At 35.9% G+C, this 22,456-nt stretch overlaps 1 protein-coding gene across 1 annotated transcript in view; it reads left to right on the top strand.

The window, feature by feature from the left end:
• Positions 1 to 19,102, top strand: part of LOC122110782 (cytohesin 1 interacting protein) — a 30,119-nt gene extending 11,017 nt beyond the window's left edge. The window contains exons 4-8 of the mRNA XM_042683469.1: positions 1,183 to 1,285; positions 1,480 to 1,573; positions 4,795 to 4,864; positions 14,497 to 14,563; positions 17,646 to 19,102. Of these exons, the coding sequence (XP_042539403.1) occupies positions 1,183 to 1,285; positions 1,480 to 1,573; positions 4,795 to 4,864; positions 14,497 to 14,563; positions 17,646 to 18,112 (801 nt within the window). The 3' untranslated portion in view covers positions 18,113 to 19,102. The remainder of the gene's footprint in view (positions 1 to 1,182; positions 1,286 to 1,479; positions 1,574 to 4,794; positions 4,865 to 14,496; positions 14,564 to 17,645) is intronic.
• Positions 19,103 to 22,456: the final 3,354 nt, after the last annotated feature.

Here is a 22,456-nt window from a genome sequence, read left to right as displayed (position 1 = left end):
TTCTGCATCTCCTGAAATACACCATCTCCTATCTTTGGAGAACTGCAGTAAGATCTTTGTCAAGAAAATTGTTAAAAGTCTTTCAGGTGGAAAATATATCACATCTTTCAAAGTTCCTTTAAAATATGGGGAACCCAAGTGCCTTATAGATTGAGTAGAAATCCCCTGGAGTTTAACTGACCAAAGTTTCTGAAAATTATTTGTACAGTATTGACTTGTTAACTCAGGGATTAGCAAATAAGAATAAAATGAATACCAGGCATTAATTTCTCTGCAAGGAAGTAGTGGCTTTAATGTGATTTACCATTTGGGATCAAATGTTTAAAAGACTTAACTCAAAGCACTATTTTTGGCTTTAAATACAGCTAGGCCTCACAACTTAAGTGAATTAAAATAAAAGTCTTTTTGTTCGGGGTTCCCAGGACAGGGTACCTAGCAATTATTCAGTGCTTTGATAAAATTTGAAGAAAAGGTAAAAAAACAAGCAAACAAATAACAAAACAAGCAAACAAATAACAACAACAACAAAACAGGCAGCATCGTCAAACTAGTTGTGCCAAGCTGAAGCAAGGGGCAAAAGATGCCTTTTTCTAATTAAGTTAGATAATTGAACTAGTGAGAATTCAGGGCAGTCATAGCAGAGCATGCTCAAGAATGAAAGTAATTGAATCAACTAGAGTACTTTTAAAGGAATGCAAGGCAGATTGCCATTATTTGCAGAGCTCTGATTTAAAATAATCATTGTTGGCTTATCTCCCTCACTGGTGTGTACTCTCATACTCTCCTGTAATGAATGTTTTATTGCTTAGCACACCCACATACACATTGCTTTCTTTGCTTGTGGTCCCCATTGTTTTCCCCAATTGGAAAAAGAAGAAACATAATTTTCTTAATAAATATGAAATGATGCCATCAGGTGGTCTCTTGGGCTCAAAATAGAAAATCTTGAGCCACTTTCTATTTGATGCCAGATGTTTTTTTATGAATGGAATTGGCTGCATATTGTTTGGTAGAATTGCAAAATTGGTACCCTTTATTCAATTTATCAACAGGAAACCCTTTCCAAATTGTCCTTTGCACTTACCTATTATATCACTTAATTATAATTGACAAAATTTTATGTTTGACAAATGCGTTTTGAGTGTTTTGAATAGTAACTGTTTATCTCCTTGTATTTCATAGACACGCAGGCTCCAGAACCAGAATATTTGTTCCTCAGAAATGTTTACTATCATCTGCAAAATACAAGAGGACAGTCCAGCTCACTACGCAGGCTTGCAAGCTGGTAACTTTGCTCTTGTTAGCAGCCATTTAAATAGCAAAGGAAAACTCTTTGACAGTGAAGCCAGAATGTGATTGTTGCTTGTATTTTCTTAACTAATGCTTTGGCTGATAACTCATTTGTATTGTCTCATTTGCATATCAGGAAGGATTATTTAACAAGACAGTATAACACTCATTTTTCTTTGCATCTCCCAGGTGATGTCCTTGCAGATATCAATGGTGTGAGCATAGAAGGCTTTACCCACAAACAAGTGGTTGACCTGATCAGATCATCAGGGAATCTGCTAACGTAAATATCCATTTCATTCTTAATCATTCTATTTAGTGGGACTAAAATAATGCCCTCACAATGCCCGTTGAGTGAATAAGTAGGCTTTTTGTTCGTATCTTTTAGTCTACAGCTTTCAAGTTGAGTACAATTTTTTTTGTCAGTTCCCTTTGTGTTTCAAGGTTTTCTTAGTCTTGAACGTATTGTTAGCATATGTAGTAGTGGTATCAGTAGTCAAAGGTCATTATGGGAGGGATAGACTTTACAAATGTATTTTCTAATGTCAAATTCAATTAGCTGGTGCATATAATTTCTTTGGAGTAAAAGAAAATGGCTCAATTTCCATGGCTGATATAAAATTTTGGTTACAACAAATAAAGAGAGGGTTGAATTTTTTTCCTGTTATGTCATAAGCCTTTTTTTCTTTCCTGCTTTTCTATTTTGGAGAAAGAACAACAGTATTTAATCTCCTCTCCCTAAAACATACATATTCAGCTTTATCAATATTCTAATTTTTGTGGCGCTGTAGCTCAAGTGGTAGAGCGCTCGCCTTGAGCTGAAGAGCTGAGAGACAGCGCCCAGGCCCAGAGTTCAAGCCCCACAGCTGACAAAAAATATTCTAATTTTTGTTTTTTGTTTTGCCAACTTGCGATATTACTCATTCTTCAGAATGTTAGTACCAGCCTCAATGACTTGGGAGACGGAAGTAGGAGGATAGTGGCCTCCATAAAACCAAAAACTCAATCTGAAAAATGATTTTAAAACAAAAGGATTAAGACATGACTCAAATGATCGAGGACTTTCCTATCAAGCATGAGGCCTCGAGTTCAAACATCAGAATACAAACAAACAAACAAACAAATAAACGAAAACCAATGGAAAACCAAAGAAACAAAATGCTCCATCCCCAGGAGAGTCAATGTTGCCTAAACCACTATTTTAATTGATGTGACAACATTCCTAGGACCTTAGACGTTGGTAAAGAAATGACTGAGGTTTGAAGATGACTTAGCTAAGGTCATCCAAATAGGCAGTCATTTTCAGGCTGGATTTGACCACCTGCTGAGGTCAGGATTTTTTTCAGTAAAGGATTTCACTAACATTATTATTATACGTAGGAAAAACTGGTATTAGCAGCTTTATAGGTCCATAATAGGCAAAGATAAAGCCTTGGATAGCCAAAGAAAGCTTGAAAAAGGAGTGATTTTTGTGTTTCAGTTCTTAATAGGGAAAGTACAAAAGGGCAATTGGGAGGGGAGAATACTGAATAAGCAGGCTGCTGCTTTAGCATAGCTGTTTAAAGAGCTCTTCTCTGATGGAGTGACTGGAGATGAAGGTAAAAAGAGGGAAGAGATCTGAACTCCTGGTAAAAGGATTTTAGGTAAAGACCTAACAAATCATCTTGACATAGTCAAAGTCAGAGAGGATCCAGTAGAATTGGGGACTGGTGGATGACATGAATAAAATGAAAAAGCAAAGGTAGAGTATTGGCCATAGAGCAGATCAGAAGTATCATCTGCCCTACCACGAAGTCCAGATTTTATTTTGATTTAGGTGGGTCCTAGATTATCCAGCTAATTCTTTATGACTTCTGGGTTTGGTTTTATTTCTATGTATAGATGAAGTGCACAGGGTTTAAAGATTACTTAATTAGTCACCCAAGTATTAAGAGTTAGGGCTGGATTTGACCACCTTCTGTGAGGTCAAGATACTTTTATTTAACTACAGCTGCTCATTGTAAACGGCAAAAAAAATTTTGGTGGATGCTTTCCAGTGGTACTTCAAAGATATTGTCAGGGTATGTGTGTGTGTATGTGTATGTGTATGGTTTTGAAAAATGACTGCTGGTAATACCAGGTTGAATGCATCTCTATGAACCCTATGATATCCTGATAAACAACAGAACTACTTTTGTTTCAAAGAAACCTGGATCCAATAGGAAACTTATAGATTCCAAGAAAAAAAACACTGGTGCCCAGAGCCTGAAAAATATGTTCCACATGAGCAAAGTGGGAAGACAACAGGTAGCTAAGGGTTAGTATATAGAAGCAATTCTTGGAAGTGTAGAAGTCAGGAAAATGTGAGACAATATGAACAAATACTGAAGAGACTGTCCCGTCCATGCTGGCAATTTGGCTGTCCCATTCATGCTGGCAATTTGGCTCATACACATCTCTTTCTTGGACAATCAAATCAATATTAAGATTCTCAGTAAAACAGCAGCATAGGATTCCTTTTACTGACCAGAGAATCAAGACTTATCTTGCCCAGAGAGCAGACAGCTTTTTAGGTTGCTATCTTCTCATTTCTCATTATCTCAGGTATGATGCTGGTAAAAATAGAGGAAAATTGGTCTCCACATTACATACTTTGCCATGCATTAAAACATTTCTTATATCTTCATAAACAGAATTATAGCTTAGTTATCAGAACCATTTGCCAATACTTTTAATTGCTTAATTGTGTGACTCTCAAGAGAAATTTGCTAGTATACCCAGACTTAACAGTCAAAGTAAGGGTCTTTAATTTCAGTGCACAAAGCATCAAATCAATAAGAACTAGCCTTCTGGTTTTAGAAAGGCATTTAGTGTAGAAAGAAAAGAACACCTTAATTCTAGGGTTAAAGTTTGTAAATTAAAAGTCCCGAGATGCAAGTGTCATACTAATGTTATTATCTCACAATACTTGTGGTTCTCTTTGTTCTTGTTCCAAAATTATAAATCAGTATTTATAGGTAAATGCTCAGAATCCTAGGGAGGACATTATTAATTTTAATTTGTTTCAAGAAGTAGCATGTTGATTCCACTGTTGTGATAGTTTGCTTTTGTTGTTGGATAATGTGGTAGTGAAGAGTCTGGCACAAAATAGATGTCCAGCAATCATTTATCTAAAGAATGTAATGTGATTCTGCCTGTCTCCACAAAGGTAGATCCAATAGACAGCAGCCATTTTTACCATACAGTAGATTCTATAAAATGAGCTCCAGGTTACACATTAGCCAAGGTCCTCTCTTCCATTCTTTCAAAGGGTTTTTTTCCCCCATTTTCTTCCCCCTAATGTGGTCATATTTGGCTTAGGTCCAGATATCTAAAGTGCCACAAGAAGTGTGACTTTTATATTGCATTTTTAGTATAGTCTGTGCTCCAAGTGTAGTACTCTAGTGTAGTACTATAAGGATGGTACTTATTTAAATGAATCACTTGTGCTGTTTACTCTCTCTCCCCTTTTCCCCCTTAAAACAGGATAGAGACTCTTAATGGAACAATGATTCACAGAAGAGCAGAGCTTGAAGCAAAGCTGCAGGTTTTAAAGGTAATTTGATTTAATACAATGAGTCACATTTTTCATCCTTGAATGTGTGAGTGGTAAAATAAAGATGTATTGGAGGAATTAGTTAGCCCTTGAGATGAAATGTCATGATGAATCGAAACTGTTGAGTTATCAAGAGCCACAATTACCTTTGCGGGGATATGAAATTCAGTAAACACATAAATCACTTCCTTCCTTCTTCAGAAGGTTTCTAAGGCTCGGAAAGGCAAGAGGAAGGCAGCATTGCTTGAGCTCTTCATTGACACACCTGTGATCTTTCTTGATTTACATTTTGTTTGGAGGAATAAAGAGTAAGAGCTGGCATTTTCATCATCTTCCCAAGTGTTGCATGAGTGTGATGGAGAGGGGGAGGGGGATTTGTACTTGCTCAGTGTCCTCCTTTGTGTCCTTTCCTTTTGTTTTATTCTTATAACTGAGATTATTTTGCCCCAATCCTGTGGCTGCCCTTGAATTTCCCTGAAAGGGAAAAACGGTTACTAAGAGACAGTCTATAATGCATGATATTCAGTGGAAATTCCAGGGGTTGGTTGCTTGAGGGTCTCAAATATCTGTTTTATAGTTGGTGTAGGTCTTCCCAGCCGTGAAGTCCAGGCCCTAACTTGGGTGTCTAAGTGATAGCCCTGTAGACCCTTCCCTGGCCTTGATGACTTCTTCCTTGTGGTACTCACCCTGCATGACAATAAGCTGAGCAGAGATGGCATGATTTACAATAGGCTGTTTGTTTCAGAAAAGCTACTATCGATTAGTTTTCCTCATGAAGTGAACACTTAATTTTTGAGCCTGAGCAGTTAGGTCACTGGATTTGTATTTTATCTCTCTCTTCCTCCATGTTAAATTCATTAAAAAGTTCAGTTTCTTCTTCGTTGGTTTGATTTTAAGATTGTTAGCATTTGTTTATCCCTATGTGAATCTATTTTTTAAAGTTCCTTGGGGAAAAAAAAACAACAAAGCTCTACTCAGATTTTTATATCAATTGAATTGAAGTTACAAAATAAAATGAGATCAATTGAAATATTTCTGGTTTTCAATGTTCTCACTTTGAACATAAGATCTAATGTTTTTACTCAGGTCAGTCATACACTTCAAATGTTTTGTAATTTTTTCATCCACCTCTTTTATGTTTATTCTTTTTTCTACTACTTACTGCCATTAGTTTTGCATACATTTTAAAACTTACTAGTCATGCTGAACTTTTATTTTAATAACAATTTTATGGTTTCCTTTAGATTTTCTAAATGTAAAACTTACTATCTGTACAGCTAAAAATCTTGTCCCTTTATTTCAATTATTTAATTAATTCATTTTTCTTCTCTTATAGCATTGGCTACAATTTTCAGTTAACTGTAAATAGTGGTATTCTTATTCTTATTACATTTTCATAAGGAGTAAAATATACTTCATGTTATAATTTTTAAGTATATTGATAGTTTTTAAAACTACTGGTGTAAAACTACTGAGAGGTAGTCTTGGTGAACATCTGTTTTAAAAAAATGTTTAAGCGACTCATCATTAAGTGAAAAAAATGAAAGGATGATAGAAAATAAACCAGTGAGTTTATGTAAAATAGATTTATATTTTATTTGAAAAAAACATTATTTAAGGGTTTATATTAACTTCTACTCTTTGAGCTGTTTTCCTGAAGATTTTTTTGTCTATTAATTTATTCATATACATATAATTAACTTATTTTTCTTGCAATGTACATATGCTTCAACACCTTTATCCTCTTCCAGAACATCATAAAAACCTTAACATTCTAATAGATCATTTGCAAATCAATCTTCTCATTGAGTTTAGGACTTTGGAATATTTTACCAATAGATAAAAATATCAGAATATGGGATTTTATTCTAAATATCTCCTAATGAACAGATATATTAGTGGTGAATTGATGTGTTTGCTGTTGTTTCTCAGATTCTATACCTTAACTCTCTCTCACTCTTCTCGCTTTACACACACACATACACACAAACACACACACTCACACATACACATTTCCTTCTTGCATAGTATTTCCTTCAGTGATATAAGTAAGTTCTGACAAAAATGTATTTATCTCTTTGCTACTCTCAAAAAAAAGTTTGGCAAGATAACTGAATTATTCAAATTAATATTTTGTTTCCTTAGAACTTGCAATGTATTCTGCCTTTGATGTATTCCTACTAAGAGAGCTTCTGACTTTGGCAATTTGTAACTAATCTGAATTTTCTATATTTTCTCTTAAAATATTGCTTTTCATATTAAGTCCTTCTTTTTTATTATTATTTTATTATTATTTTTAATTGTGAAAATACTCTACAGAGGGGTTACAATTACATGGGCAAGAGAATGAGTACATTTAATTTAATTTTTTTTTGTGAACATACTGTACAGAGGGGTTACAATTACATGGGCAGGATAATGTGAACATTTCTTATCAAGCATTGCAGCCTCCTCCTTTGTTTACCCTTCCCATCCCCCCGGCCCCCCCCCCTCCCCCCACCAAATCCTCCCTCCCCCGCCCACCCCTCCCCACCAAAGTTGTAAAGTTCGTTTTGCAATGGGTCCACCTGTATCCCTGTTTAAACGATTTGTTTTTCCCCTTCCCCTTCGCAAATTATACTGACATAAAATACAGTGAAAGCAGGGGTTATACTGTGGGGGAGGGACATACAAAGCAACAAAGAAATAATCTTATAAATGTGTTAGAAACAATTGCATGAAAGAAAAAAAACATTTGAATACATATCTTAGGGTTCATTTCCCTAACATCAACCATCTGACCTTTTCTGCTTGACTCAGACATATATTAGATAGTGCAAATAAGGGAAACCATGGGACCTATGTTTCTTTGGGCCTGGCTTCCTTCACTTAATATAATTTTTTCCACGCCTTTCCATTTCCTAACAAATGGGGCAATGTCATTCTTTCTGATGGAGACATAGAATTGTGTATGTATACCACATTTTCTTCTTCTATTCGAATTCACTTTTACACATTTTGACAAGTACAGGGCAAATTGATTTTTTTTTTGGCCACTCAGTCTTCTCAATATTATTTCTTTTAATACTTTCCTAACTAAACTGCAGTGAAATATATTTCTCTTTCTTTCCTCTCTCTCTCTCTCTCTTTCTCTTTCTCCACATAGATATTTTATGTATTGTTTAATATAATTATAACATACTTATATATTATATAATATATTATGTGTGTATTTTGTAAATTTTATATATTCCATATATGTATAGACTATACATATGTGTATTATCTCTTATGTTATATGTATTATATATAAAATTTATAATTTGTATAATACTCACATGCACATATATATGTCAGTATGTTAGCCAGTGAGCTCAGGGCCTCATACTTGCTCTGCTTTTTTTGCTGTCCCTGCAGCTCTGTTTTGGGTAGTTATTTGGAGATGGGGATCTGATGGACTTTTCTGCCTGGGTTGGCTTCCAATCATAATCCTCTGGACCTTATCCCCCTAAGTAGCTGGCAGTACAGACATGATATCCCCCAGGGACCACCATAACCTCTATTTTTAACTGAACTTATGTTTGTTTTTAAACCAAACTTCTTGTATACATAAATTTGCTTACATACTGCCTAGCATAATTCACTGGCTAATTTGTTTATACCAAATTCAGTTGATAATAAGTAGTGATTTATTTTATGCAAATCATCTATTTTTGGTCTCTTTTGGTCTTTTGACCATCCATATAAATTTTAGAATCAAGTTATCCATAATTTTGACTGATGTCATAGTTTATAGAGAAATCAGTTCAAGGACAATAGGTACTTGGATGGCATTTCATTTTCTTATTGATGGATTATTTTACCATTTTTTTTCAGTATCTTTATATAAAATCTGATAATCTTATGCATATACTTATTATGTAACTTTCGTTAGACTTAGTCCTTTGTACTTCATGATTTTTATTGTTACAAGTTTTTATAAAATAAAATCTTGATTATGTATAGACGATTGAAATGGGTTTTCCATGCTGTTTTTGTTTTGTTTTGTTTTGTTTTTTGTCGATCATGGGGCTTGAACTCTGGCCCTGGGTGCTGTCCCTCAGCTCTTCAACTCAAGGCTAGTGCTCTACCACTTGAGCCACAGTGCCACTTCTGGCTTTTTCTGTTTATGTGGTGCTGAGGAACCCAGGACTTCATGCATGCAAGGCAAGCACTCTACCACTGATCCACCTTCCCAGCCCCTCCATGCTGTTTTTATTATTCAAATACCTTAAATTTTATGTACTGTATAATTGCCTACAAACTGTTTTAGATTTTCTATGAAGATAGTAACTTGCAAAATGGTACTCAGTTTCTCACCTTTATTACACAAGAAGGAATTTACAGAATTCCATATATCTGTAAGGGTGAATGTGTGGCCCTTGATAATTTGGCACTTTAATTTTTACTTTACTACAATTTCTAGGACATACCACGTAAAATTAATGGAAGTGATAACAGCAGGCATCCCAATTTTGTCCTTTAAAGTGAATTCTTCCAATTCTTTTCCTCCAGGAATGAGTTCTGTCTATGGAGAGACTTCAGGCTGAAGCTTCCTTCTACACAGCATTTTGAGCTAGCCTTTATGATGCTAACGTATTAAGTTATATCAAATACTTTTCCTTCATTTGCTAAGATTGTCTTTTCATTTATTCTCATTCAAAAATCTGTCACCATAGTAATTGCATTCAAAGATCTAAAACAACCACTCCTCCATTTCTAAGATAAACCCAAGGTGGTTTACCTTAAAATATATAATAATTTCATATATGTATAAGTTCAAGTTGCTATTTTTAAATTACTTTGAGCACAGCTTTATTTTGTATAGTCTGATTTCTATTTTCTCAGGTTTCTTTTGTGGTTTTGGATCAAGGTTACTAGCTTTACAATATGAGCTGAAGTCTGTTCCTCTTTTAATTCTGTGGTAGAATTCTTGAAATGCCATCTGAATCATGTTGACTTCTTTTAAAAGCACTGTCTATTGTTTGTAAGATTACTCTGGAACTCTTTTATGAATAGTTTTATTAAGTGTTTTTGTTTAATATTTTGAATAGCTGACAAGCCAGGTGCTAGTGGCTCATGACTGTAATCCATGGGCCATACAGGGCAGTAAGGACTCTTACCTCCAATTAATAACCAAAAATGCCAGATGTGGAGCTGTGGCTCAAGTGGTTGAGTGCTAGCCCTGAGTAAAAGAAGCTCAGGGATAGGACCCAGGCCTAGAGTTCAAACCCAGGAACAGAATACACACACACACACACACACACACACACACACACATACACATATATAATATAGATCATATATATGCATGTAATATACATCCTTTTAACTTGTCCTCATTTTTACTTATACAACTTACAAGCCCTTTTCTTTCTTTCCTTTTTAATTCCCTTCATCATGTTCTCTGGAAGACTTTCTATTTTAAAATCTTTTTTTAAGCCAATATTTGGATTTGTGGTAATTAAATTATTTTTTCTGGGTAGTTTTTTTTTTTCTTTTTTAATATTCTATTTTATTTTTTTGATTTAATGACTTTTTGTTGTTGTTGTTGTTTAACATGTGTAAGTACTTTACTTTTTTTCTTTTTCTTTTTAATTGTGAGAATACTGTACAGAGGAGATACAATTACTTTCTGGGTAGTTTTAAGGTTTTCTTTTGTCCTTATTGATTTATAGTTTCAATACAATGTTATCAGGTCAAGAATCACTTTTTGGTTTATATTGCTTAGAGTTCGCTGTGTTCCTCTTGGCTTCTTTAGCTCTCAAAAACTATAAGGTGAACCTCTGAATATGTTCTTCAACCTTCCCTATGTTATTTGGAACTCTGTTAGACATATGTTAGCATCTCATGATTTATCTCCCTTAGTAATTATCTTTACAAATAGTCTTGATATGGTATCTGTGTATAGAATGTATTCTTTCTATTGAGCTTTTACACTTAATGTCTGCTTTATTATCAGGTACTTCTTTTTCATATCTGTCTAGTTTTGTTTTATTCTCTTTGTTTTATGCTTTAAAAAAAATTATTGTGAAGGTGATATACAGAGGGGATACAGTTACATAAATAAGGTAGTGATTAAATTTCTTGTCTAACCTGTTACCCCCTCCCTCATTGTTTTATGCTTTTAATTCTGATGAACACCGAACTTATTTCTGAGAATTATATACATTCTGTGTATGTGCGTTTGTGTGCACACATGTGCATGCCAGGGCTTGAACACAAGGCTATGGTCTCTGTCCCATCCTTAGCTTTTTGCTGAAGACTAACTTTTTGCCAGTAAGTCACATCTCCATATCCTCCTTTTTGCTGGTTAATTGGAAGAAAGAATATTATGAACTTTTCTGTCCAGACTAGTTTCAAACCTTGATTCTCAAATCTCAGCATCCTGAGTAGCTATGATTAGTTAGTAGGCATGAACCCTTGCTGCCCAGCAGCATTTTTATTTTAGTTTCTTCTTTGGACATATTCCTGTTTTCACATTTCTTGGCGAGAATCTGCGGACTGATGATCAATTTATTGTCCTTGTCATTAAACATTTGTGAATGTTCAGGAGTTTAGAATGCCTTCCTTCTCAGAGTGGTGGTTTCTCCTTCAGCAAATTGTGATGGTTCAAGGATCCTAAGGCAAGGGCTGGGAAGGTGGCTCAGTGGTAGAGTCTTTGCCTTGCATGCATGAGGCCCTGGGTTCGATTCCTCAGCACCACATAAGCAGAAAAAGCCGGAAGTGGCACTGTGGCTCAAATGGTAGAGTGCTAGCCTTGAGCTGAAGAGCTAAGGGACAGTGCCCAGCCCAGAGTTCAGGCCCCATGACTGACAAAAAAAAAAAAAAAAAAAGGATCCTAAGCCAGAGTAGGTCTGGCAGCTTGAAAGCCTTCCCTGGTGAGTTAGTGCACAGCTTGGCTCAGGTCACAAGTCTGTCCTGTGTGCTCTTATTTCTCTAGGTACCACCAGCAGCAGCATCTACTTTTTTGTCTCTTTTCTTATGCATGAGCTTCAGCCAGGGTTCATTTCTGGAGCAGGAAACTTGGCTTAACCTTCTGTATTTAAACTATCTCCTGCCCTAGAAACAAAATTTCTAACTACCTCTTTTTGCTTCTTCATAATAGATCATGACTTTCATCGCTGCTTACTATCTTGCATGTCTAATATAGAGATTATGAGACGGAGCCACAAATGACTAAATCTAACCTTGAACCAGGTCAAGCTAGCCTCCCTTCCATGCAAGGACATTTACTTTGTGCTACCGAAGTAAGCATACTGTTATTCACAGACTCTTTGGTTGGAGGGAGGAAGGGACAAAGTTCTTTAGAAACAGTAATCCCTTCTGAGAAATTTTCAGGGATTTCCTTTCTCTACTTAAGATTCAAATGTTTAAGGTGAAAACAGTGTATCTATTGGACTGGCCAAGAGAGCCAGTTTATAATCTACTCGGGGTTATTTTCTAAGTAGGTAGTATTAGTAGGTAGTAGTATTTCTTCAGAAATTCTTTGCTACAGTGAAACCTTATTTTCTAGGGTATAACACCTTAGAGAATACAAAAATTAAATGTCATATTTTTGTGAAAGCACAATAAAAGTACTAAAATATCAGAGAAATACTTAGTTGTTATCTCAAGTAGATTAAAACCATCAGTAATGTATTTGGAACTAATCCAGTGTGTGATAGTTGAGGGTTGTTCTGTGTGTTCATTCAACCATTTTTCTTATTTCAATCATGTTTTCGACTGCTGTGTTCTAAGCTCTGAGCTAGGCCCTACGTGGTGTCGTGACCCAACATGTTTTTACCTCATCTATACTTTAAGGCTCACTGATGGTGAGAGGGTAGATTTACCAGGTTTACAAATGTTATGTCAGTAACACAGGAAGAAAACAGTATTCTGAGGAAAACAAGGAAATGTAGTTAGACTGAGAACTCTTCAATCACTTGAATATATCTGCTCTTACATTTTCTTGGTGTAAGTGATGTCATCCTTAGATGACTGGATCAATTCCACAAATTAGATACTTTAAAATCTGTACATTCACAAAAATAAATTATTTGGCAAGCTCGGATTATGAGCTTTGGATAGTAAGTGCAAAAATAAAACTTCTTTTTTCTTTCTATATTTAGTTTTGACTGTCAGTCTAACCTTCTGCTCCTCTATTGGACTCTTTTATTTTCTTGCAGGAGGATAAATCTGTTTAAGAAACAAGAAAGAGGAAGGTATATATGCCAGCTAATCTGCTAGCCTCTAGGATTTTAGTTCTGACCTTCAGAGAACTATGGTTTAAAAAATATTGTGGCTGACAGTCCTCTTGTCTTGTGATCATTATAGACAATATTCAGATTCAAAAAGAATAAGAAATTAACCAAGTCAAGCATTCTATTGCTTTGATTGCTTGTTTGCATATTATATTGGCAATCATAAATATAGCTCTTTAGTGTTATATTATCCAGGCTTGGAAACATACTGCCCAGTTGTTGTTCATTCCTTGCTGACTGAGCAATGACCTTGTTTCCCTTATTCATTTAATGATGTTATAGATTAATCCTTTTCTTTTATTTGACCATTTTCCTTTCAAACATCTCTTTTCCTTTTAACCATTGACTATGTCTGGGTTTCTCTGTTGAATGGACAACTGCTTATTTCCAACCAGGCTATCATTCCTATTTATCTGTCCCTTTAAGATAGGTATGCAGGCAAAGCCTGTGCTCACATGCTAAGCTTGCTATGGGGATCTGAAATGGCCAAGAAGGGTTGGGTAGGAGATAAAAATTAAGAGGGGTGTGAACCTGGAACAGCTATCTCATCAGATGTCTTCTGCTTGCTTTGCTATTTTTTTAATTGTGAAAATACCGTACAGAGGGTTACAATTACATGAGCAAGGTAAAGAGTGCATTTCTTATCAAGCATTGCTATTGACACACGTTGACTTGCCCTCTTTTGCCCTCTCTGCACCCTTGACTTACCGGTCACTTCATCCCATGGTAGCAGGTTCCTATATGCACTGCAACAGCAAGGGAAGAAGCAGTCAAGAAGTCAGGGTAATTAGCAGTATTCTAAGTTTAGTCGTCAAGGAAGCATTTTGAAACAACTTTGCTCTCTTATTTTTGGTGTAGAAGATACATAGATGTTTGGCTACAAAGGCTGTTTTAGTTCCCCAGGCATACAGGTTGATGATGACAGAATTTGTTGAGTATTCACTGAGTTCTAGTCACTGTTATGAATATTTTACATCTGATAACTCATTTCACCATATGAGACTCAGAAGGCTTAGATTCGATCATGTTCACCATGCTTTGGAGAAATCCTAGTGTGTTGGGTTTTGTCTAAACAGCTAGTAAGATCTGTCAAGTCCAAACCATCTGGTTGTATAATACTTAAGAAAAGTCATTGTTCCTATTATTTTTTTGAAAGAAGGCTTATTGGTGCTATTAGGTGATTTCTGCAAAATTAGTATTCCAAATATTCTCTTCTAAGATAGTAAAATGTTTATGTGAACAGAAGGAGCTGGTACTACTTAAAAGGAAAGGGAGAATTTTTAATGATGAATCTCAACCCCTGGAATTCATTTACTTTCTTTACTTGGGGTTTCTTACTAGTCAGAATTACATATATTTTCTTTCTCACAGCAAACCTTGAAGAAAAAATGGGTGGAGTTCAGATCTCTACACTTACAGGAACAGCACCTGCTTCATGGTAAGTGTGACTTCCTGTAGAGAAACCACAGCCACATTTCATCCTTTCAGTACTGCTACCTCTAAGTTTTTATAAGATTATTACCATTACAAGAAAAGCTCTCTAGTACCAATCCAGAACATGTGTAGTATTTCTTTGGCATGACTTGGGCATTTGGAGTATACTAACCCCCTTCACCATACAGACAACACACTCACATACACACACAGGAAAACATGCATGTACATATCCATTCCCACACTCACAAAGGATGTGTGAACATTTTTAAAGAGCCCTTGGAATCACTGGCTGACTCTTTATACTTGAGCAAATGAATTAGGTTCCTGAAAATGATCATGGCTTTGGGAATCACAGATCTCAGACACTTTTGAAGCCAGAATGGTACCTACATCCTTAGGTACAGCTTCCCTTTGTTCAAATCAGATGTTATATTATTCAGTGAAATCCTCTTCCTTGGGCCCATGACAAACACATTCAAGATTATTATTACAGTCAGTACAGCTTTTGTCATGTGTGCATTCTGAAGAAAATGATTGAAGTTATTGTTTGATTTATTCTTTGCTTTTTGAATGATTAAACCTACAAATGAACTTTTCCATACAAATATTTAATAGCTATGAAACTACTAGCATTGTGGGTATAAAATATAGGTTATGTCTTTAGATAACAGTTCAAATCCTTCTTTGTAGCCTGGACTATCTGTTAAAGGTGATGATCACATTGCAGAAAAAAACACAAGTTAGCAGATTTTAAAAACTAAAATATCAAAACATAAAATTTTTGTATAGTAATGGAGTTACTTGTGATACATATGCACATACATATACAAATACATATATATACACATATATACACTGTGTTATGTAAGTCATGTTGAACTTAGTAATATTCTCAAACATTAAGCATTTCTTTGAAATAAAAATATTTATAAGACTTCCAGCTATTTAATTTTTAAAATTCATATTTTATTATCTTTAGTTTTATAAAGAGTTACTATCGAACAAATCAGTTTATGAACACAATGCATCTTGATCCATGTCACCCCTTCCCCCATTCTCCTATTCCTTTGAAAATACATTATTATTATTATACATTATTTTCATAATATATGTTATTATTATCTGTAGTTATCTCTAAATCGTTTGTGATTATGGTGTTTCTTAGGCATTAATGTTGGAGTAATTTGTGCATTTGAAGGAGGAGCAAGTGAAGTCTCTCCTTCTCTCCAACACATATGAATGCACACATTTGCAAAAGATGTCTTGAGATTTTTGAAGAGAAGAACATCTCCTGGATTCTACTAGTATGCAATAGCATAGCCAAAATTTCTTGCTCCTATTAAATGTGTCCATTGATCATTATTCATTGCTTAGTACTTGCCAGTTCCTCCATTTTCTTCTTTCCTGCAGTCTCTGGTAGCTACCATTTTACTGTCAAGTTCTATGAAATCAACTTTACCAGATTCTACATGTGTGAGGATGTGTGGTGCTTGTCTTTCTATGCCTGAATTATTTCACTTTACATAATCACCTTTACTTGTGTGTTGTCAAAAATGACAGAATCATATTAATTTTTATTGACAAATAGTATTCCATTGCATGGATGCATTATATTTTCTTCTTTTGCTTAAGAAATATTTGGGTTGTTTTCATTAGTTAGCAATTATGAATAATGCAGTGATGAACACTTGAGCACAAATGTCTCTGCCATGCTGCTTTCATTTCCTTTTGCTATATACACATTGTGGGATTATTGGATAATATGGCAATATTTTTTGGGGGGGGGGTGGTCTAGACGTGGGACCTGAACTCTGGGTCTGGGCGCTGTCCCTCAGTTCTTCAGCTCAAGGCTAGCGCTCTACCACTTGAGCCACAGCACCACTTCTGGCTTTTTTTCTTTTTGCTTATGTAGTGCTGAGGAATCGAACCCAGGGCCTCATGCATGCAAGGCAAGTGCTCTACCACTGAGCCACCTTCCTAGTCCGGCAATTCTTATTTAGTATTTTGATGAGCCTCTACACTATTTTTAATAATGGTTTTAATAATCTATGTTTCCACCAACAGTAAGGGAGCAGGTTAGTGTGTAGCTGACGGACATTTCAGTTCAGAGCACTCATGTAGATTATGAAGAGTTGATGAAAAAAACTTAGCCAAGCAGGTAAAATTCAACTTTATCAAATAAAGTATTAAATATCTGTGGACAGGATTTTTTTTAAAGACAGTACTGGATAGTGCATTTGAGAATTCTAAAACAATGCTTAAACAACTGAGACTGGAAGACATACTTTACTTATCAAATCCTTTGTCTGATAGTAAATTATTTTTAAAAGAAAGTTAAAATGAGAATCAGAGAAACCAAATGGAGAAAGTCCTTAAGATTAACATTTCCCTAAGTGTTTCTGTAAATTAACCTCATTCCTGAGTGAAATTTAATAACCTAAAACTTTCTCTTATGAAATACCTGTCACTGTAACCTAAACATGTAAATTTATAGAGAGGAAAGTTTCAGAAGTTTCAGTCAGTGATGGATTGGATTTATTGTTTTGGGTCTATGGTGGCACAGCAGGAAAAGAGCATGTACTCAAACTAAACAATTATCTTCATGGTCAGGGCGTGAAAAAGAATGAGGAAGAGATCAGAATTTCATAATCTAAATGAAGAACATGCCCTCAGCAGCCTGAAACCTCCCAGTAGGCTCCACCTCTCGAAGTTTCCACCATCTCCCGATAGCGCCACACTTGGACCACGCCTTGATCACTTGGGTCCTTTGGGGGAACATTCCAGATTGTAACATGAAGCATGTTTAAATTTATTCAAACATCACATAATATTTTCATGACTGTACAATCCTTCTGGAAGCTAGTCCATAAACAAGAGTTCCAGAAACCTTACTGTGTGGTTAATCAAATGACCTCATAAAGTCACTTACATAAATCAAATCTCAAGACTCACGATAAATATTCACTCTTACTTTTCCATGTGTGCTTTAAATTAAAAAAAAACACACATAAAACTTCATGTATTTATTTATAGGAGAGAGGACCAGATCTGTAACATAATAGGCTTTGTTGTCTGTATTTTAGGTGATGCCACTAACTCCCCAAGTTTGGAAAACCTGGATATGGAAGAGTTGTCTTTGTTTGGAAGCCTACCCGGGCCAAGTCCAGCCCTTGTGGACCGGAATCGATTATCCAGTGAGAGCAGCTGTAAGAGCTGGCTGAGCTCCATGACAGTGGACAGTGAGGATGGCTACCAAACGTGTGTGTCTGAGGACTTGAACAGGGGTGCCTTCAGCCGGCAGACGAGCACAGATGATGAGTGCTTTGTCTCCAAGGATGGGGATGATTTTCTGAAGGGCTGTACTTCAAGGAGGAGCCGAAGCATCAGTACCACCAGCAGTGGATCCATGTCTCCCTTGTGGGAGGGCAATTACTCAAGCATGTTTGGGACTCTTCCCCGGAAAAGCAGAAGGGGGAGTGTCCGGAAACAACTCTTGAAATTTATCCCTGGCCTGCACCGGGCAGTGGAGGAGGAAGAGAGTCGTTTTTGATGGGTTACTGTGCCCTTCAAAACTGGCTTCTGTCACAGGGTTCCTTCGCTTGTCTAGATCAACTCCACACAGTTTAGTGGAAAAGTGCAAATGGCTTGTGAAACTGACATCCATTTCCCAGCAATAGTGACCTTTACTTAAAATTTTACATCATTGCCTTTGCTTCTTAAACCACATTTCAACCAGAGCAGCTCATGTTGTAGGCAGGAAAAAGGAAATGAAGAAGTAAGTTAGATAATTTATCAAATACATACAAGTGCCTGTCCACACCACTGCTACTGATGAAAGAAAGAATACTGTTTACTTTTCAGATTCTGCACATAAAAACTGGAGACATTTTTGGAGGAAAGTACCAAGTTATACGTATCAGGTTTACATTGTATAGGAAAATTTGTTCAGTTAGAAAACTTCATGTTTGCTTAATTAAACTCTGGGCTTCTGGCAATTTGGAACATATCTGTTTAAATCGTTAAAGTGTAATAAGCGCAGATGGCTATCACATTCGTAGTGACAGTACAGGAGGACATGTAACATTTGATATGAAGTATTAAATCATAGAATGGGAAGATGGGCAATGAGTTGGGTGCTGAGGGAGTTTGTAGTAAGGCATTTGTGATTAGCAATCTAATCAAAAAAGTGTGGGAATCTTGTACTGTGTTCCCATTTAGGATTTTTGTTTTGCTTCAACATGGACAAGAAGCTTAGCCCTCGGGATCCTACAACTTTGGATTTAAAAAAATTATTTGGCTCATTTTTTTAATGAGGGTAAGAAAAGAGCTTTACTCCTCTGGGTGTTCACATCACTCCTTCTTGCATGTATTTCTAATACTATTACCTGAGCGCTCTTCTACTGAAGACACCTGTGTCACATTCTAGCTTTTAGCTTTTCAGACATGCTGTTTTTTATTCAATGCCCTTTAAAGTTCATGCTTCCCTTGTTCTGGTTATTACCTATTTTCTAAAATAAATAATTCTGATTTTTGTGTTAAATAGTTTTCACTGATTTTAAGTTCTGTGTGTGTGTGTGTGTGTGTGTGTGTGTGTGTGTGTGTGTGTGTGTGGTGTATAAGAAAAATAGAAAAAAATGACATAGAGTGGAACTGCTATATTTTAGCAAACTTTACAAAAAAATTCATTTTCAGAAAAAAAAGAGGATGGATAAGGAAGAATGGAGGGTAGTAAATTTCTGTTTTCTATTAAATTCTTTGAATTCACAAATCTCCAATGTGCTCTGCATGAAAGCTGTTCAGATAAAGGCAGTATGGACTTCTTTTCTCAGGTATATGGACTATCCTGCCTACCAGTTATTTAACCTAGTAGGCTAACGGCAATTTTCATGTGTTCATGGTAGGTGTTAGGCATATAGATGGGAAGGCAGGACTTTGGAGAAGCAATCCTCTGCACATGTGGCAAGGCTGAAATCAGAAGCTAGTTCTTGGGTCCAGCCTACTGTCTTTCCTTTATTCTTTTGCTGCTTCTATGTACTTATTATCATAGTACTTTTTAATACCTGGACAGGAAAACTACAAATGTATGTTGTAGTTTTTGTGTATACTAACCATGTTGTTTTTTGCAAATGGCAAAGCATACATTTAGAGTGACTCTTTCCACTGGCTTTCAGAAGCAAGTTTTCAGATAAGCATGTTAACACCTACAAGGTTAATAATATGTTCGTTTTCAACAAGAACTTGCAATCCAGTTAAGATCAAATCACACCTGGATTTGCTCGTATTGTTTATTTCTCATTATATTTCTCTTAAATTAATGTGTTACAGTTATGAACACAGAACTCCCTATTAATCCTACTTCACAAATCTGGGGGAAAGTAATACTTTTGCTTCGGCAAAATGATTTTAAAATCACTTTTAAAATGAGAAAGAAAATGCTGTGGGAACTACTTCTAGATAATCTGGGAAAGAAAACCAAAAGTCATCACTTGTTGCTTTAATAGAGAAGAGTAATACTTCTGCTTTAGAGTCAATGTCAAATGTAAAGTAGGGGTGGGGAAGGGATATTAGTCAGTAAAAAGAATTAAGACATAGGTCTATGTTCTGGGAAAAATAGAAAAAAAGCAAAGCTGGTTAACAAAGGTACAGAAAGGAAGGGTGGTTCGTGTTTGTGTGTTCACAGGGTATTTGGTGGAAATGTGGGTAAAATTTCACAGTAGCTTTTCAGCCTGCATCTGATCAGAGCGTGACTTAGGAAGAATCTTCTTGTGCAATGTGACTCACTTTGATGCAAGTTCGGAGAAAATAAATTCAAAAGTGGTTTTTATTGTTTCAATCCTTAATTTGTAATTACATAAGAGTAGTGAGTTACATTAACTGACAATTTATCATGAAAACACATTTTTTCCAGTGGCATTTGATAAACTAGTTTTGAATCAAGCATATTGGAAATTATATGATATGGTTGAAGTAATAGCACCCTATCAAACAGGTAGGAAATACATTTTTTTGAAATGAGCAATTGCTCATCATTTATAATTTTACAATACTTTTACATCTTAGGTGCATAAGTGGAATTAAAACCAAACTTTGTACCAATGAAATTAACTTATACAGCCGGGCGCTGGTGGCTCACACCTGTAATCCTAGCTACTCAGGAGGCTGAGATCTGAGGATCGTGGTTCAAAGCCAGCCCGGGCAGGAGAGACCGTGAGACTCCTATCTCCAATAAACCACCAGAAAACCAGAAGTGGCGCTGTAGCTCAAGTGGTAGAGCGCTCACCTTGAGCTGAAGAGCTGAGGGACAGCGCCCAGGCCCAGAGTTCAAGCCCCACGACCGACAAAAAAAAAAAAAAAAGAAATTAACTTATACATAATTGGTGTACATCGATCATAAAGTATAAGTGTGAATGTGTACAAAGTATGGTATGTAATATATCACTATCTTAAGATCATGGTTATTCTGATTTTATATCTATTTTCTATGCAGACATGGAGAATATATCTTCAAAATATTTTGCCTAACTGAAAAAAAATGCTATTCTTCAGTGTCAAAAATTTCTGCCCCCCCTTCCTCTGTTTTCTCTCTTTTACTTCCGTATCTTAAGTGAAATTGTTTTTTTCAAAGTAGATTGTTTTATCTGAGTGATCGATTGACATGGGTCTGGGGATGTAGCTCAAGATTGTAACACTTGATTAGGGTCACAGATTCAATTCCAAACACTGCAAACAACAAAAACAACAGAAAAACCAACTAATTTAGGTTTTACATTCATATCCATTTTCTATTTTCTATTACTATTCAACAAATTACTACAAATTTTGAGGCTTAGCACATATTTACTCTATAGTTTCTGTGGGCCTAGAGTCTAGGCCTCAGGCAACTATGGTTGTTCCTGGTCTTCTTCAAAATTTAGGTATCAACTTAAGTTTTGACTGGTTGACTGGGGAAGGATATACTTTTAATCTCCATCAAGTTGTTATCTAAACAATTTCATTGTCAAGTGCCAAGGATTTGCCTATAATCCTAACTACTCTGGGACTGAGATCTGAGGATCTCAGTTCCAAGCCAGGCTAGGCAGACAAATTGGAGAGATTCTTATCTCCAAATAACCATCAAAAAGCTTTAAGTAGCGGTATAGATCAAATGGAAAAGAACCAGCCATGAGTGAAAAAGCTGAGCAAGAACATGAAGCTCTGGGTTCAAGCCTCAGTACTGGCAGGCATGTGCGCACACGGCACATATGTGCATGCATGTGTGCGCGTGCACACACACACATAATAATTTCCTTATGCCCTTATGATTCATGATCTGCTTGTTTCAATGGAGAGAAAGGGTAAGGCTACAAGTAAGACAGGTTCTTAAAAAATGCAATGCAATTGCACACATGAAATGCCATAATCTTTGCCATGTAACATAGCCTCTGATGTGACTTCCCATTGCCTCTGTGACATAATGTAATGTGATCAAGAGAGTGGCATCCTGCTACTTAGACTATGTGTTACAATTTAAATCAGAAGCATCAGTCTGTCAAGTGTGCTGCATTCTGTTTGCTATAAGCAAGTCACAGCCTATCCCAACCCCATTAGAAACAGGACCTAGATAAAGTTATTAATATCGATTAGAATAGGCAGCCACCTTAGAATAGCTTTGCAATATCATTCAAGAAATTCATAAACATGATAATATAATGCTACTGGATTGTCTTTAAACCTCTTTGGGGAAAATAATAGTAAGTGTTATAAATTTAACTTAGAAGTTAAGATCATATCAAGAAGCAGTAGCATTAAAAACACTGGAGACAGTATCATTGCTGCATTAGTTCATCCTTTGTCCTGCTGTTTCTGTGGTTCCCTTTTCCCTTCCACAGATCAGCTAAACTTATATAAAAGACAA

Source organism: Dipodomys spectabilis, unplaced genomic scaffold (assembly GCF_019054845.1).
Source record: "Dipodomys spectabilis isolate Male_0828 unplaced genomic scaffold, ASM1905484v1 ptg000081l, whole genome shotgun sequence".
Classification (NCBI taxonomy): domain Eukaryota; kingdom Metazoa; phylum Chordata; class Mammalia; order Rodentia; family Heteromyidae; genus Dipodomys; species Dipodomys spectabilis.
The sequence above is the reverse complement of the archived record's forward strand: the minus strand, read 5'-3'. Positions and strand labels throughout refer to the sequence as shown.